The 18,022-nt window shown below is 46.2% G+C and overlaps 1 protein-coding gene across 4 annotated transcripts in view; it reads right to left on the bottom strand.

Moving 5' to 3' along the window:
- LOC119176303 (uncharacterized) overlaps positions 1-18,022 on the bottom strand; it is a 246,952-nt gene that overhangs the window by 90,217 nt on the left and 138,713 nt on the right. For all 4 annotated transcript variants that reach the window (XM_075877328.1, XM_075877330.1, XM_075877329.1 and 1 more), the window contains one exon: positions 17,141-17,404. In XM_075877328.1, the coding sequence (XP_075733443.1) occupies positions 17,141-17,404 (264 nt within the window). The remainder of the gene's footprint in view (positions 1-17,140; positions 17,405-18,022) is intronic.

The following is an 18,022-nucleotide window of genomic DNA, read 5'->3' on the forward strand; positions in this document are numbered from 1 at the left end:
AACATCGCGTGCCAAGCATCTCGACACCCACTGACCCTGCAGCATCATAAAAGTTTGTTTCTTTGACTCAGCGAAACTGGCAGTGCTACACCTATACCACACACCTGAGCTTCGTCTGTGGCGCCTTTCAACTTGACCACGCTCATGACGATAGAAAAAACACCAGGCCTACGCGGAACACGCAGCACAGTAACAGCACAAGCTAGAAAAGCGGCCTTTCTTCTTCTTCTTCTTCTTCTTCTTCTTCTTCTTCTTCTTCTTCTTCTTCTTCTTCTTCTTCTTCTTCTTCTTCTTCTTCTTCTTCTTCTTCTTCTTCTTCTTCTTCTCCTCCTCCTCCTCCTCCTCCTCCTCCTCCTCATCTCATGGCTCTTACCCAATGCAGGGGATTGGCCGAGTGTTAGATGATTTTTGTTTCTTCGCAATACTACTCGGATATGCTACGGATAGGTTAGACAACAAATAATTACTGAATATTAATATTTAAATGTTTAAGAGGATGAAAAATTTAGCTCTATAATCTTTTAGTCTGACTGATAAATTCCTCTATGGCGTAGTAAGCATCCCTGTGACTGTAGCCTAGAGTAAAGGCGCCGAATGATAGAACAACTGATTGGGATATTTTTAGACCCAAGTTTCGAAGAGGTGGTGCTATGAATCTTCTTCTCAATGAGGTATACCGGCGACAGGATAGAAAGTAATGACTGATTGTTTCCTCCTCCTTACAGAATTCACACAGAGGAGACAACGCTCGACTTGCTTGCAGGTAAAAGTTGAGGGAGGTAACCCGACAGCGAAGTTTGGTTATGGCCACTTCCATTATTCTCGACCGCGATAACTCACTGTTGCAGGGAAATAATAGGCGCTTATATTCTGGAGAAGCTGTCAGGACAGGGTCTGATAAGCAGTTTTAAAAAGTTAAGGTGCGGAATCATGCAATTGTAATGTATGTTGTCAGTGGGAAAACCGGAATGATTGGCATCAAACGCACCGCCTTTGCTAATACACCAGTGCTTTAGTTTAAAACAAATCCACATAAAGTGGAGACATTGTAGGTGCGCGGGAACTAGTATTCTGAAAAGTTTTAGAAGAGGCGTTTCACCTAATGCAGAGAGAGAAGAACACACAGATAATGAGCCAGTGATAATTGCTACTACTGTATTTAAGCTGTGTAACTTTTGGAGAGCTAATATTATGGCCATAAATTCAGCTCTAAAAACTGGGATAAAATCCAGCAGTCGTAATGAAAAAGACCAGTCAAGTTGAGGGCAAAATATTCCTATGCCAGCTTTTTCCTCAGTTTGCGATGCATCTGTTGCAATAACCACATTCGTTGGCAGATTATATATATGCTCTTGTAATAGTCCATTTAAAATTCCGTGAGGTAATAATTTCGCGTGGTTCGGAAAAATATTGTGGTAGACAATGTCTGTGAACTGAGGTTCCATGGTCAAAGGACGCACCTTTCATAGCCCTACCTAAAGACTCTTTGGGTGTAGGGTCTAGAATAGTGCCTAGAATATACTGGCTAGTGCGCCGTTCGCCAGCTCTTTTCAATGGAGGAGGGTGGCACAGATTTGGATGAATGCCCACGGTGGCCACGAGGGGCGCTGCCAAGCGGGTGGGTGCTGACAGCATGTGTCGTCTGCTTCGCACAGCCGATTTGCCGGGGTTGCGTGGATTTCTGTGTTCGTGTTTTCAGTGCTATTACGGGGTTGTGTGTTTGTTATTCGCGTCCTCAAGGTGTCAGTGAGAAGTTGTCGTGTTTCTGTGCTTGTCACGACAGAAAATAGGAGGTGAATTATAGAATGTTGAAGTCAAGCGAGAGTCAAAGGAAAGGACCTGCTTCGTACCGTTCTGTACAATTGGTTACCATTCGAACAAACAGCAATTATCATTATTCACGGCCCCAGCAGATGAAGCACTTCTCGCGGAATGGGAAAGAAAGATAATTAGGGCGGAAAGGAGACTGACACTAATCGCTGTGGTTTGTGAGAAACACTTTGGTGAGAGTTTTATCGAGCACGCGTTCACCATCACTATGAACGGCGTCGTCAACAAGATCCTCTACGACAAACCTGATACGGTGCCTGATGCGGTGCCCACCATATTGCCTGAATATCCTCAGCACTTTGTTCCAAAAATGGCAAGAAAACTAAAAACAAGAAATGTTTGCCTTCAACATGCAGACATTCCAGCAAAGCGCCACAGCGCTAATATCTCGGAATTTATTTCTGCCATAAAGTAATCTTGTGCTGAGGATAATTCTTCTGTACCTGAAAACTGCACCACACCCACCGGATCAGAAACAGAAAACGTGCAATACATTGAAGCTCGATCAGCACCCATAATGCACCCACCGACACCCATTCCGAGACCTCAATATTGCTGTCAAAGTGCCGTCTCTGCCAGCAGGAACAGTAGCGTGTGCGTACTGGGAAAGTGAAGCGAATAATGTCTCTCCTATTCACAGAAAAAACGAGATACGTTGAAAAGCCTTTGCCCGCACTCAGTAGTCGCAATGATATATCTAAAAGGACGAGACAAATCAAAGCAAATACTAGAGCTTACACGTAGTGATGAGGCTAAAGCTCTCATCAAAGAAGTTTCAGTGAGAGCTCTTTGTGGTGGTTGTGACTTAAAGCCAGTTTCATCGAAACGCAACACATTTCGAAACATGTTTTTTTTTTCTGAAAAATGTTTGTTGACAGTGCAGTCAGACCTTGCGTTTTCTAAAAAATCTCGGAGGGTTCTGGCTCAAAAACAGGCCTGCACGAGAAAGAAAAAGGCAAAAAAAAGCGCAAGAAATGATGCCGGAAAGAAGCACAGTAAAACATTTCTCGCAATTTTTTAGACTCAAGAACAGACTCGCCAACGCAAAAGCACAGTTGTCTCGTATGAAAGTGCAAAATAAGACAGCGAAGAGGCATTCGAAAGTAATATTAGGTCTCTTTCCCCAAAACAACTCGCTGTCAAGAGCTGCTACGTTACCCTACGACGGAAGTCACATAAAAGCATGCAGTGCCACGCTTAGTGGATTGTGCAATGCATAATGATGAAGATGTGAAGCACGAAGTTGTATGAACATCTCCGCTAAGAAGCCATCATGGTACTGCCTGGAAGAACTTGTCTGTGAAGGTACGTACCTGCAACATTTCGAGGGTGACATTTGGCCTCAAGAGAGTGAGAATTTATTAAAAGGCAGAGAGGTTGGCCTGAGCTAGTTCGCTCTAGCCTGCTACTCTACACAGGGGATAAGGGAAAGGGGAAGGAAAGAGGGATGAAGGGTGATGATGGGGACAAGAATAGGTGGTGCGTAGGTACAGTAGCCACTTAGCATAGTGCCTTACAGTCTAGTTTCTAGTACAGTGCCTTTTATAAAGTCTAGAACAGCCTTTGTAACAGTTTTTGACACTGTTTGGTCGTTCATTGCTGAAAATATGTGGCTTTCACTAAATGGTGTTCGTCCAATGCTTGCCAACGTTGCAGTTAGCATTTTTCTTTGCGCCACGTATAATGCACAGTCTCAAAATATGTGAGCTATCGTTTCGCGCACTTGGCAGACTTTGCAACTTTGGCCTCAATGCCAATATTTTAATGATTTGACTGAGCTATATGTACCGACATAGGCTAAAGAGAAGCTTGTGCAAGGGCGAAAACTTTTTGAGGCAGGGCATGCTAACATCCGAGGCACGCCGCTGCCGTGCACCGCGAGTAGAAGACATTAAAAGCTTTCGCTTTATGAATTCTGCCGACGTCATGTATAGCGGCACCATTGTATTTAATTGAAGTAAATCAGCCTAGGGTTCCTTCACCGAACAAAAAATATTCCGCTTCTAGCATCAAAACAGGCAGCGGCTCCCTTGCCGACGTTGTGGAAACACAGCGGGCTGTGAGAAGCGAGCGGCGCCGCGGCTGGATGGATATGGCTGTACACTTTAGATCGGGCGGTGGCTAGCGCCACCAAGCCGTAATACTTAATGAACAAAAAAAATATATTTTTTCCCTTCAAATAGTGAGGTTGGGTATTCGTACTTTGCAGTGAAGGGTTTAAATTTCACTCGTGCCTTGACTTTAGCCACCAATCAGATAACCTCCTTCTAGTTAATTCTACCCGTTTAACGTCTATTTTGCCCTCCCTGTCCCTAAACCCCAGTGCTTTGAAAAACTCTGCGCCATCATCCTGAACAATAGGGTGAAGCCCTTTACAGAACATTATCATGTGTTCGGCAGTTTCTTCTTTCTCTCCACACGCACTGCATACCACGTCTACCCCTTTGTATTTGGCCCGATATGTCTTGGTTCGCAATACTCCTATCCTGGCCTCAAACAGTAGAGAACTACCCCGAGTATTATCATAGATCCTTTCCTTGGCGATTTCCTGCTTAAAAGTTCGATAGATTTTTAGTGCGGACTTCGTAATCATGCCAATTCTCCACATATCGGTCTCAGCTTCCCTCCCGCACTGCAGCGCTCCAAGTGGCCGCCACCGGCATTCATCCAATCTGGTGCCACCTAGAAGGCCACGGACTGCACACTAGCCAGTATATTCTACGCACTGTACTTTGGGTAACTCCTGCCACTTGCCGAGTACCCACTACGACATAGATAATCATAGTTTTTGTGTAGTAGGCCAGCATCCCCTATCTATCCTTCGTCATTCTACGGAGAAGTGTGGTATCTGCTACACACTTGCTCGAAATTTTGCGCAGGTTTATTATGCAGTGGTCGACGACGATGAAAAGTTATGCCTGAAGTGGGTAGGCGCCACAGTTAATAGATTTTCTAATGGGTTGGAGCATTGGACTATCTACTCGTTACGCAATTCGCATTGTGTGGCGACTGCGCTCCTTTGATGTTCTAAAACGCTTTATTACTCATACTTACGTGAATCCTCTCCTGACATATCAAGTGCACTTAGGGCCAGTTTAGAAACGTGTTTCAACCACCAGCATAGCTCAGTGGTAGAACATTGAGCTGTCACGCAGGCAAACCGGGCTCGAATCATGCTGCGTCCTTGGAGTTTTTTTTTTTTACCGAGTTAATTTTATTGTTATGCTGGTTAGGGACCACTAGCGTGGTGGTGGCGGCGGCGGACAACTATACGGTGCCGCACGTGCCCCGTGTTCTGATACCATGACAGCTTTCTTTGTAAAAGTAACCCGAATCCACGAGTGAGACTGTCCACAATTCAGAGTGCATTAACTGGTGAAAAACGGCTCATTACGTTTGAAATCGGCTCACCTTCGAGGGACCCATTCCTGTAGGCTTACCTATATAGTGCCAACGACACTTGCGAAACGATGCATGCTTTGCAGGATAACGGCGTCGCGTGACGTCTAGATCGATGCGACGCGTGCCACGGAGGTTTAGTGGTGCTCGATTGCTGACCCGCAGACCACGGAATCGAATCCCGGTCGCGGCGGCCACATTTTAGATGAATGCAAAGATTATTCAGGCTCGTTTACATAAATTTAGGTGCACGATAAGGAAGCCCACACGGTCTAGATTTCAAAATGGCTCCACTACAACGTCCCTCATAACATTATCCAGATTCCGGGACGTTAAAGCCCAGCAATTAGTATTATCGATCGGTGCAGTGAAACCCAAGGCTCGAAACGTGGGCACCACTTCAAATTGTGGCTAGCGCCAGTTCCGCACAAAAAAATACCTACGATCTGTGTAACATTCGCCAGCATTCTATTCTCCTGTGCATTTCTTATCTGAAGGAATCTAGCGCTTTCGAGCGTAGGTAGGTACTATACAGTCAGTTGGAGCCGTTGAGACCACGAGATATAAAAAAACCTAACATTTCAGCTGTTTTGACAGGCAGTCTTGAATTCAGATTTCCAGCATCCTTTAGAACCCGTTAAGTGCAGCCTACACTTCGACCGAATGTAGTCGTAAATTTGCGGCGAAATGATAAGTTTGCTGAAACTTAATGGCTTCTGAGCACGGCGACTGTACTTGCCTCGCTCGTTTCGAGCGATTTCAACAAATAAGTCGCAGGTCTCTTATGCATCTGCGAAAAGGTGACTGCATGGCTAAAGCCGCCATCTTCTTTTTCTTCAGTCGAGGTATTGATCCTCCCACACACACCCTCCGGAAACTTTCTGGACCCTAAAGTAGGTTTGCACTAGCTCTCCAGAACCGTAGCAATGGCTCTGGTTCTGGAGAGCAATTGCTGTCGAGAGCCTTCTTTTCACTAAAAATTGAATCGACGTAATCCTCTCGAGAGGTATACTCTGTCAATGCTCTCGAGAGCATTCTCTCGAAAGCAGACGGCTTGCCACTATATAGTGGCAAGCCGTCTGCTCTCATTGCTCTATAGACCAAGATTTCGGCTCGCGCTTTCGTGGTCCGTTTGCTTTCGGTTTCGGGTGTATACATCGGCGGTCCCATTGGTCTAAAATTGAGCAAAAAGATTCAAAGTCAATATTGATTTATCTCCAAACCTCAAAGTAGGAATAGCTTGAGCTGCAATAGAGATGAAGGTTAAAGGAACGGCCGTCCCTTTGATCTTCGCAATGCTGCCGTTTTCTGCGCTGAGAAATTCGCTCTTCTGCAGAAAGGTGTACGTATAGGCCAATTTTTGCAGTAGGCCACCGCAACAAGTCTTAAAAGGGTCCGAACTGCTCACTCAATTAGCGGGGCGTCTTGCGGCCGCCGCCGCCGTCTTTCCCAAGCAAGCTGCTGCACATGTCGTCGTCTCGCGACGGCACAGCGCCTCGCTTGGACGGTGGACATAAGCGGCCAGTCATTCGGCTACCTGTTTGAGGACCAAAACAACGACGCTCCTCCGTAAGCTCAGGCGCCGTACTCGATCCTAAATGCAGCCACCGCCACCGAGATTCGATACTGTGACTTGCGAGTCAGCAGCCGAGTACCTTAGCAATTCAAGCGTTGTTCATAATTATAGAGGAGGATGAGCGTACATCGGAACCTTTTGTTTGTTCAGTAGACTGCGAAGTACAGGTGCCGCAAAAGTAAAGGGGAGCACGTGAGCGCTGGCCAATCTAAGCCCAAGTGCATGCCAGCGTGCTCTGTCAAAGAAGTGATACTTTATTTATAAATGAGAATGATTACACTATCTTTTAACACATTTCCGATTGTAAATAAAGAGCCTCTACTGTGATAAAGAGCGCTGGCATGCAGTTTCTCTGATAGTTTGGCCACAGCTCGCGTGGTCCGTTATGATTTGATAGCCTGTACACTGGTTTCACAATTGATTTCGCGTGACCTGAAATTCCTGTACGCGCATGGTGTTGGTTTTTGGGCGTTCGCTTTTTTTTTCAATGATTATCATTTGTTAGACAGTGCTCGTGTTAAATCCTCGTTTTGTATCTCCGTCGTGTTGACTAACTTTTTCGAAGTATGCATCGTTTTCAACTCTGCCTACCTACCTCCCTTACGCCCCGCCGCGGTGGTGTGGCTAAGGTACTCGGCTGCTGACCCGCAGGTCGCGGGATCGAATCCCGGCTGCGGCGGCTGCATTTCCGATGGAGGCGAAAATGTTGTAGGACCGTGTGCCTAGATTTGGGTGCACGTTAAAGAACCACAGGTGGTCTAAATTTCCGGAGCCCTCCACTACGGCGTCTCTTGTAATCATAAAGTGGTTTGGGACGTTAAACCCCACATATCAATCAATCTACCTCCCTTACTAAAATATCTTGCCGAGGTGGGATATAAACTCAGGTACACACGGACTCGTTATCCAGGCATCACTCGTTACCCAGGCATCGTAGCAAAACGAGCACTTATCGAAACCGCATGATTACGATGCTATGGACGAGTGGGCATCCCTAGTGCGAAGTTGCCTTAACTTTTCCTGTAATACACAATCGCATGCGTGATGGTGGCATTTATAGGCAGTTTAAGAATAGCGTAAGCAAAGCTTTGCGTCATCGTGTCGTGCCATAGCGCATGCGTCGTACGTAAACCTTTTGCGTGCTCTCCAAGTGACAGAAATAGACACCTGTAGTTGTGCTACGCATCAACTTGCGTACGCTGTGTACAACACGTGGCGCACGTTGCAAGCGAAGCGTGTTACAACACTTTTATTTTAACGTGCCGTGATGTGTTTCACTCAGCTAGATAAATCGTATGCGAGATGTGTTCTCGCATACTTATCGCTGTTATCAGTATCACCGACGTCAGAAGTAAAACTGCCAGCAGTTACGTAGCCTTTCGGATCTGCAAGCAGGACCTACGGGTGGCCTGGGTAAAAACCACATCGCCTACAAGTCAGGCTGCGGCGTTTTCTGTGTTCATTTTTGGCGTAGTTCCTGGGGGAATAGGTTCCATGCGTTGACCCTTGCCGTGCCGTCATGGATATAAAACAGTGATCTATTCAGCGCGGATGAGGCTTAGCGTATTCTGCAGCAACTGGTCGCCTTCCAGGTATTCTTCACTTTCTGATATACAAGCAGCACTTTCAAGGACTCAATGTTTGCACCACGTCTATCGCCCATTATGTTGTAGAATAAATAAAAGGGGGTACTATAATTACTTTTTCTTTACGGTATCATTCGCTGAGGGACCTGAGCGAAAAAGACTAACGCGTTCCCGGACACAACTTGTCGAAGACAGTTGTTTGAGAATTTTTCTGAGAGGGTAGGTCATGTCTTCCCACTCGTCAGAACGCCGGAACGTGCCACTTCATTTTACTTAATTGTTTAGCATCGAAACATGATCTTTTAATGTGGAGTACACATGATTTGCATCGAGTTCACTGTTGCTGTTCTCGTAAAACACCACTGCAACCACCATGCGCTCTAGTTTCTGGTTTGTTCGAGGTCTCGCAAGAACGCAACGTTGTAAGCGTTGCGTTCCGTGCGCAGCGTCTTGTTACGGACGTATACGCACGCATTCCTGCAATAGATGCTTTATGTACGGCGCGTGCGCACTTCCCTCCCGCAACCCTACTGCGTACGTAGTCTCGTTACGTACGTGCAACTAGAAGTGTCTAAAAGCGGGTGACCGCAATAATCGCTAAATTAGCGTACGCCATTCCAAAGCTCGCTATGTTAGCACAGGCTTAAGAATACTGCGACAAGACAATTGCCGATGTCATAACGACTGATGTTCGTCCTTCGGTGAACAAACTCGGAGCGCTTGTAGTCAAGAGCGATGAAATTGAGAAACTGGCACGCCGATCGCCTTTAAATTAGGGAGTTTTAGAATAGCGCACCGCGAGCCCTTGCGGTGTGGTCACTGCCACTGCACATGTGTCGTAACGCGTTCACGGTCCGCACGCAGAAAATCCCGTCAGCGTTCACGGTCCGCACGCAGAAAATCCGAAATAGTGTGCGGGAATTGCAGGCCGCGAGGCCCACGAAGTGCTGTGTGTAGCTTCTTTGCATTTAGGTTTGCGCTCTGGACGAAAGTCTCTAGACTTTTCTCTTGGGGAAGCAAACGCTATTATAAAACTCATATGGCACCCGCTATGCCCGCAACGCCCGCAGCGCCTGCAAACGTTATTCTAAAGCTCCCTATTGAGGCAACTGCGCACTGCCCTGCGAATACTGTGGAAGCAGCAGAGCTGGTGGCTATAGCCCTCCTCTTTTATATCATCCTCCTCTTCACACCCATTCCTACGCCCTTCCCATATTGTATAGTATACATCACTATGCTATGCTTTATCATTTCCCCTCCTCTTTCTCTTCTCCTTAAAATCACTTATCTATCCCAAGATCTAGCTTTATTATGCTATACGTGTTTAGGTTAAGCTTTCACTGTCTTTCTATGTTTCTCTTTCTTTTTGCATCTAATTCTTTCTCTTTGTCTCACCCACTCGCCCACAGCATCTTAATCATGCGGTTCCGATAAGTGCTCATTTTGCTACCATGCCTGGATAACGAGTCATGAAGAAGTTCGCCTTCAGTCCGTGTGTACCCGAGTTCGTATCCCACCTCGGCAAGATATTTTAGTAAGAGAGGGAGGTAGGCAGAGTTGGAAACGATGCATACTTCGAAAAATTAGAGTGAACACGACGGAGATACAAGACGAGGATACAACACGAGCACTGTCTAACAAATGATATTCATTCAAACAAAAAACGAACGCTCAAAAACCAACACCATGCAAGTACAGGAATTTCAGGTCACACGAAATCAATTGTTAAACCAGTGTACATGCTATCTAAAATCATATAGGACCACGCGAGCTGTGGCCAAACTGTCGGAGAAACTGCATGCCAGCGCTCTTTATCAAAGTAGAGGCTCTTTATTTACAATTGGAAATGTGTCAGAAGATAGTGCAATGATTTGCATTTATAAAAAAATTGACAAAGCGTGCTGGCATGCTTTTGGGCTTAGTTTGACCACCACTCACGTGCTCCACTTTACTTTGAGGCACCTGTACCTCGCAGTCTAATAAACAAGCACAAAGTTCCGATATACAATCATCCTCCTCTATTATGATGAAGAACGCGTGATGAAGTTGAACTATGTGCCCCGCGGCGGTGGTCTATAATTGCTAAAGGTACTGGGCTGCTGACCCGCAGGTCGCGGGATTGAATCCCGGTGGCGGCGGCTGCATTTTCGATGGAGGCAAAAATGCTGTAGGCCCGTGTGCTCAGATTTCGGTCAAAATTTCCTGAGTCCTCCACTGTGGCGTCTCGCATAATCATACGATGGTTTTGGGACGTTAAACCCTACATATAAATCAATCGAAGTTGAACTATGTGATGTTGGCAGTCCATTAAAGTATTTTTATGGTTTTTTTATTATTGCATTTATCAAAACTGGCCAACAAACACCTTTCCGCAGAATAGCCAAATTCTATAAAAAACGCCAATGGAGCAGGAAACAGTGGCATTGTGAAGATCAAAGGAAGCGCTGTTGCTTTCTCTTTCATTTTTATCGCAGTTCCAGCTCTTCCTACTTTGAGGTTTGGAGATAAAGGAATATCGGCTTTGAAGTTTTTGTTCAACGTTTAGACCAATAGAACCGTCGATGTGTACACCCGAAACGAAAGAAAGGAAGATGGGGTGAGGAGGAGGAGGAAAATGCTGCTATCTCCACTTCTACCTCAAGTCTACACTTGAGGAGCAGCGGAAAATGATGATATTGCTCAGAGCTCGTCTGACATACAGGCTATAAATACTGAGCGATGTTTTCTGTTTGTTGCATACAGGAACAAAAAATATATGCTACAGAAAGCATAACAGTATTACTACCTATGATTTTATCAAAATAAAAACGTAATGAAGATAAAAAAGAAATGAAAATGTAAGGCAAAGCTTTCCTTGGAGCAATTCAAGCCCACAATTTTCATATTTTGTGCAAGATTATCAACGTATTCATCTCAGTGTTCTTTTAGTATTCAATCTGTATGTGTACACAATAGGCTCTCGCATCCCACCTTGCAATATCAAAACTCTGCGAACGTTGAGGCCCTCGTTATTCGCAGTTGACAGATCCGAGGAACATGCATTCTAGTTTTCTTGCAACATGATGCGCAGGATAACAATCCAGAAAAAGAAAAAAAACTGGCCAAAATAGCACGAATGTTTTATTAGGGTTTTGTCTCAATAAATTAAAACTTAAAATCACCCCCTTCCTATTTTTCGCTCGATTCATAATCTAATTTTTTATGCGGTACAAAAATAATACCTATCGATTTACAATAGGCGCGAGACAGAACTTTTTTTTTATATAGACGCGTCCCTATGGTAGATTTTATTCAATATATGTGAAGGTAGTGGTCTTTCAGTGTCCTAGCTCCTGATCGTTTGTGCCCTTTTCCGGACAATCTATCGCCATGAAAATTGCGACAACAAAAAGCAACGAGAACACGGAGGAAGGAATGAGATGAGAGAGCATTCCCAGCCGGCGCGATATGGGAAAAGTGTGGAGGAAATAACGTCATGGTGGCCATATCTACTGGGCGCAATGACGGCATTGCTCTGGTTATATTCTGTGCAGTATAGCTGGTCTATAGCAGTGAGTGGCGGCAGCATGATGGCGTCATGTGCGCCTTCATAGGTCTCATACTAACCCGTGGCGGAGAATATATGTGCTTTGTGCCACTTTGTTAGCTACGCAGTGCTCTCCCGGCGTTCATTGTACTCCTAGCGACGTTTACAAAACCTGTTAGCTACGTGGCCTAAACAGTGCGCAGGCGCATATATCCTTGTGCCGTACGGCTTATGAAGTAATTGAACTGTTCAGAGAAATTGCGTTCGAGCACATTGACAAAATGTAACCACGTCGAACGCTTTGCAGGTAAGTCAAAGTTGTGCAGTGTTCCTGCTTGTGACAGCAGACGAAACATTTGTGCTGTTGACATGTGCACATATGTCGTTTCGTATTCAATATGCGTAGAGCAACAACTTGCATGTACGGATTAAGACATCATTTATTGCAATAGCGATTGTATGGACACTCTCAGCTGGATTTTGCTGCCGGCATCGGCATCGCCGTCACTCACCACATATGTATACGGATCTATATATTTTGTCACGAGACTTCAGAAGTGCAAGGGTCTTTTAATTAGCCAAGATGTAGCCAGCTCTTGAAAAGCGCGTTCGTCGCGGCTGGATCTCGAGCGAAGAAGAAGCAAGTGATCTTTTCTTTTTCAGGGTGGAAGCCACTCTTGCTCCTAACCCATTGCATGCAGATAGCATTATCCCCTCTTCTGAACAAAAACTAAAAAAAGACAAAAACACAGGGAAAAAAAAGACATAGCATCGCCCGAATGCTATAACATAGGCACGAGAAGAAAAAGAAAGGAAATAGAAATCCCAGATAAACAAAAAGTAGAAAGTAAAGAGCATGAAAAATAGAAAAAAGTCAATGAACTAACAAGCAAATTCAGAAAAATAAATAAAAACACAAAGACCGATGAATGATAAAAAAAATTGGCCCCGTATCTTCATGTTTCACTGCAAATGTCGTCAAAAGACGATAGTCTTGCGTGTGGAGAGAGTGAACAAAACGTTTATTTGATGTTCTGTGCGAGAAAATTGGTGAATTGTTTTCTGAAAGCGATGCGTTAGAGAGTCTCGATCCGTGCAGCGAAGGCGAACGAGCGCATCGAGACACGTTATGGTGCCTCGATGCACGCGCCCCCACTCAGGGCGCTGCCACCTTTTGTACTGCTTCCTCCGTCATTGTAGTGCCTGCCACGTCTTTCCAAACCTGTGCAACTCACGTGCGGGTATTCTTCGGCATGTTTCGCCTGGATGTTGAATTCCTCAGGACTACAATCATTCGCATTAAGCTAGTGGGCCACTACGCGCCAGAACATAACCTGTATGCAGCGGCAGTGATAATGGCGGCCACCACAGATGTCTGCACTCTGGGCGGAGGAGCGGGCATCGAGGCACTCTAAGGCACGTTAGAAACGAGCCCCATCTGGCAGTTATCTTCGAAAACGAAGGAAGGCGTGCGCACCCGCGGAGAAAAATGCGCGCCTGTCTCGGAGGCGATAAGGTGTAGAACGCAAAGCGATGGGCAGGTTCGAAACCAAGCGTTCGAAACACTTGCCTTCTTGAATATCGCGTTGCACTGTCAGCGAAGCGTGATAAACGCTACGGTCCTTAGAATTATTTGTGTGCGCCTTCTCTAGTATAAAGACACACATACAAAACATCGACGTGTTGTTATGGTGCCTCAGATATGCGCAATAATTGCTTTTTAATTGACTATAGCACAAGTACGAACGCTGAAACTTGAGCAAAATTGGTGGGCGCTGCGGATAGGGTTGGCCGTTTAAAATATTGTTTGGTGCCGTTTGGAAAACCATTACCAGAGACAAACAGAAAATACACAGATAGACAGACCGACCAAAGTTTTGGCGTCGAAGGTCCCTAAGAAAGACTTGTATTCTTAAAAAAAAAAGTTACGAACGCGCAGTGAATGGTTTCATGCGCACAACATGAACTACGTCCGGGCTTGGTCATGTCCTGGTTTGTGCTTGCGACATTGTGTCCGAGACCACGTCGTAGTTCACGTCACTGATGCGGCATAGCACTTTGTATGGTCCGAAATACCAGCTAAGTAACTTTTCACTAAGGCGTCGCCGGCGAACGGGCGTCCATACCCAATCTTGGTCTCCAGGGTTGTATACCACTTCCCTGAGGCGGGTATTATAGCGCCGTGCGTCTGTCTGCTGCCGCTGGTCGATGTGCAGTCGTGCGAGCTGTCGAGCTTCCTCAGCACGCTCTGCAAATTCCTCGGCGTCAGTTGCCAATTCATCGTTGTCTTGACATATGGTCTGCACTTCGCGGCCGTAGGCCATAGAGAAGCTGAAATGGCGTGAATAGCGTGCTCTTTTGCACAGTGCTGTTATTTGCCACGAGTGTTGAAGATTGGGCGAGTTGGTTCGTCGTACTTGAACTGGTATAGCGCATTACGGGGAAGAAGAAACGGCCGAGCAGACCGACACAAGAGGACAGAGCGCTAACTTCCAACTGAGCTTTATTGTCAAAATGCATCAAATATGTACACCGGTGCAAGCATACAAAACCACCCTAACGCAACGACAAGATAACACACATCCATATAGTGGTTTTGGGACGTTAAACCCCACATATAAATCAAGATAACACACATCACACCGTCACATATCACACATTCATAGGCGGTTACCCTGATTAAGGAAGGCCACTTGATGTTCAGATAAACCCAAAGAAGGGGCGCTAATACACGTGCTGCCAGCTCTTGCTATGCAATGCGCTTGTATAATTTCTCGAGTTAATTGTGACGGGTGCTCTTTTATTACTTCACATTGGTCAAACATAGGGGTATTTCGGCCAAAGGGGGCGATGCCTTAATGAAAGGCTAAAAGAGCACCATTATAATGCTCACAAAGCAATCCAGGGCCACATTAGAATTCACTGCCACGATTGTGGATGTACCCCCATGTTTGACCAATGTGAAGTAATAAAAAAGCACCCGTCACAATTAACTCGAGAAATTATAGAAGCGCATTGTATAGCAAGAGCTGGTAGCACGTGTATTAGCACCCCTTCTTTGGGTTTATCCGAACATGAAGTGGCCTTCCTTAATCAGGGTAACCGCCTATGAATGTGTGATATGTGACGGTGTGATGTGTGTTCTCTTGTCGTTGCGTTAGGGTGGTTTTGTATGCTTGCGCCGGTCTACATATTTGATGTATTTTGACAATAAAGCTCAGTTGGAAGTTAGCGCTCTGTCCTCTTGTGTCGGTCTGCTTAGCCGTTTCTTCTTCCCCGTAATGCGCTATACCAGTTCAAGCTGTTATACGCAAAAGTCACGTAAGGCAAGATCATGTCCCATGTGTCGTGCTGTACGTCGATGTACATTGCAATCATGTCTGCAAGCATCTTATTCAGCCGCTTTGTAAGCCCGTTCGTTTGCGGATGGTACGCGGTTGTCTTTCGGTACCTGGTGTAGCTTAGTTCAAAACTTCTTTCATAACCCTTGCCGTGAATGCTCTGCCTGTGTCCGTTATGACGCTAGAAGGTGCACCGTGATGTAACGCGATGTGGTGCATGAAAAATTGCGCTACCTTAGGGCCAGTGGCTCGTGGGATCACCTGTGTCTCAGCGTAGCGTGTTAAATAGTCGTTCGCTACTATCACCCATTTGTTGCCGTCAGCAGACAGGATAAATGAGCCGAGAATGTCCATTCAGACTTGTTCGAACGGCGTACAGGGTGCTTCGATTGGCTGAGTAAGCCAGCCGGCTTAACAAATGGTTGCTTTCGGAGCTGGCATTCCCGACAGCCTTTGACGTACTGTTTGACGCATGCCGAAAGTCCAGACCAATAGCACTTCTCGCTCACTATGGCAAGTGTACGTTAGTAGCCTAGGTGGCCAGACGTGGGTTCGTCATGGCGAGCTAAAAAGACGTCGTCTCACATGTCCTGAGGAACCACAAGGAGGTAAGCAGGGTCGTTCTAACGGACGGGCGTTCTTCTTGTATAGCAGACTGTCTCGCAGGCAAAACGACGTCAACAAGTAGGAGAGATGACATGGTATGGTTGTGTCATGGCCCTCTAAGTCATCAATGATTGATCGAATTTCTTCATCGTCGCGCTGTCGTCTGCTCAAGTAAGACGAGCTAATGGCTCCCAGGAAGCCTTCGTCATCCCCTGCTCCCTGACTGACGAGACGAAGGGGTGCGCGCGACAGTGTGTCAGCGTTTGTTTTGGCCACTGCTATGCCATCGCCCAATTTCAGCATGTGACCTCGACCATGACGCTTGCTCGAGGAAAAAAGAGACACAAAATAGGCACAAAAGAGAAGCGAAGACTTCCGCTGGGTGCTCAAGCTGCTTATTCAGACGCCGCGGAAGCCTACGAGAGGGCAATGTTAACTCCCCCAAGATTGCCCGCTTCGTGGTCGTTTGAAGCAAACATTGGGGCAAATTTTCGCTCAACCGCAGATCTCCCGAAAACACGCTGACGACAGGTCTGCGGATGCATTTTGCCTGTGTTTTCGGTCTGTCATCATGTTAGACTACGACGAGATGCTGACATTTGGAGCGTCGTCGTCGTTGTCGGCCTAGTGTGACAATGGGGTCTGGCGACTTCGTCGGTGGGCAACTCGTCAACCGATGGTCTGGGTCTGCCTCGTGTTTTCGTCTGGGTAATGCCAGTGTCGCGTCGCTCTAGTGTTGACGCACCTTGATGACGAAAGCGCGTGCAAGTTGCAAAGATCTGAGGACCGCGAAACAGTATATGGTGTATTTAAATAGCTTGCTGTTAGCAATTTCGGCAACGTACGCTTCGTGGCTTCGAGGTTAGGGATGTGCTCTGAGCAACTAGAGGTTGCTGGTTCGACGCTCGTGGCAGAACTTTACCTTCGCCTTTTTTTTTATCTTTGCAATCTGTTGTAGGTATTCGACCTCATATCCGTGACGAAAATACGTCAGCGAAGCCGAGGTGGACCCGGCATAAAACACTTTCGTGTTAAAATGTTAAATATTATTCTATTTGGTTACACATTTTAACCAGCGCAAAACAATCGCACTAGGAAAGCGACATGCAAGCAGAACGAGCACAAGTGATATAGCGTGTACATAAACCACCATCTCCGAAGGAGACGGCTGTGATTTTCGGGGCAAGTAAAAGTTGTGCCTTGATGTAGACACTATAAAGCGGCGCGTCAGAGATGAAAACAACATGGCGAGAAAAGTGCAGATGGTGCATCATACCATTCTCTGGCGGTTCTCGACGCACTCGGTGACGGCAGCCCAGATGTTGCCCTTCTGGCGACGCAGTGCGTTCTGGGCCTCGCTGACGGACACGATTCCAATAGTATTTTCACGCCGGTCGTGGCCGTAGTTTGTTGCTAACGTCACCACCGTCTCCGTCATGTTCTGCCAGTTGTCCCGCAACCAGTTTATGGGATTGTCATTGCCGCAATGGTTCATCGCCACCTGCAGGTCGTCGGCGGTGAAACCGCGCTGTTCGGCTTCCTGGGTTTAACAGAAACACAAGAAGACTTGTAACAGTGGAGCTATTTAAGCTTACAGAAGCAACGTTTTTCGACCGCACAAAACTGGTGAACCTAAGAGATGAGGAAAGCATATAGTATAGCTATGCTATGCAACAAGAGGTGGAGGAGAGTAATTAGATGACAAAGCATTGTATAGCATAGCAAGGGGCTGATAAAGAGTATAAGTTAGCATGAGAAGGAGTGATGAGAGGGTGAAAAAAAAGGAAAGGAGGAGGGCAGAGGGTAAAACATAGCATAGCCATGTATAAAGGATGGCAAGGAGTGGGAAAAGGAAGTAATAGTGACGGGGAAGGAAGGTACAGCAAAGTTTAGCGGAGGCTAGTGGAGGAAGGAGGTGAGCTGGACGTTGCAGGCACGACAGGGAAGGCCACCAGCTTTGCTGTTTCCCCGGTCATCACACCACTAGCGCGCAGCTGCCCGAAGTATTTTTAATCTTTCTGGGCAATGACGAATTAAGTGAGTTACCATGAAGCCATAGCCGATTCATGTGTAACTAACAACAGAGATGAGAGTCATTGCATGCCATATGTCCCAGATAGTTTCACAATCATCTCAAATGTATTTGAAAAAAGCATGC

Source organism: Rhipicephalus microplus, chromosome X (assembly GCF_043290135.1).
Source record: "Rhipicephalus microplus isolate Deutch F79 chromosome X, USDA_Rmic, whole genome shotgun sequence".
Taxonomy (NCBI): Eukaryota; Metazoa; Arthropoda; class Arachnida; order Ixodida; family Ixodidae; genus Rhipicephalus; species Rhipicephalus microplus.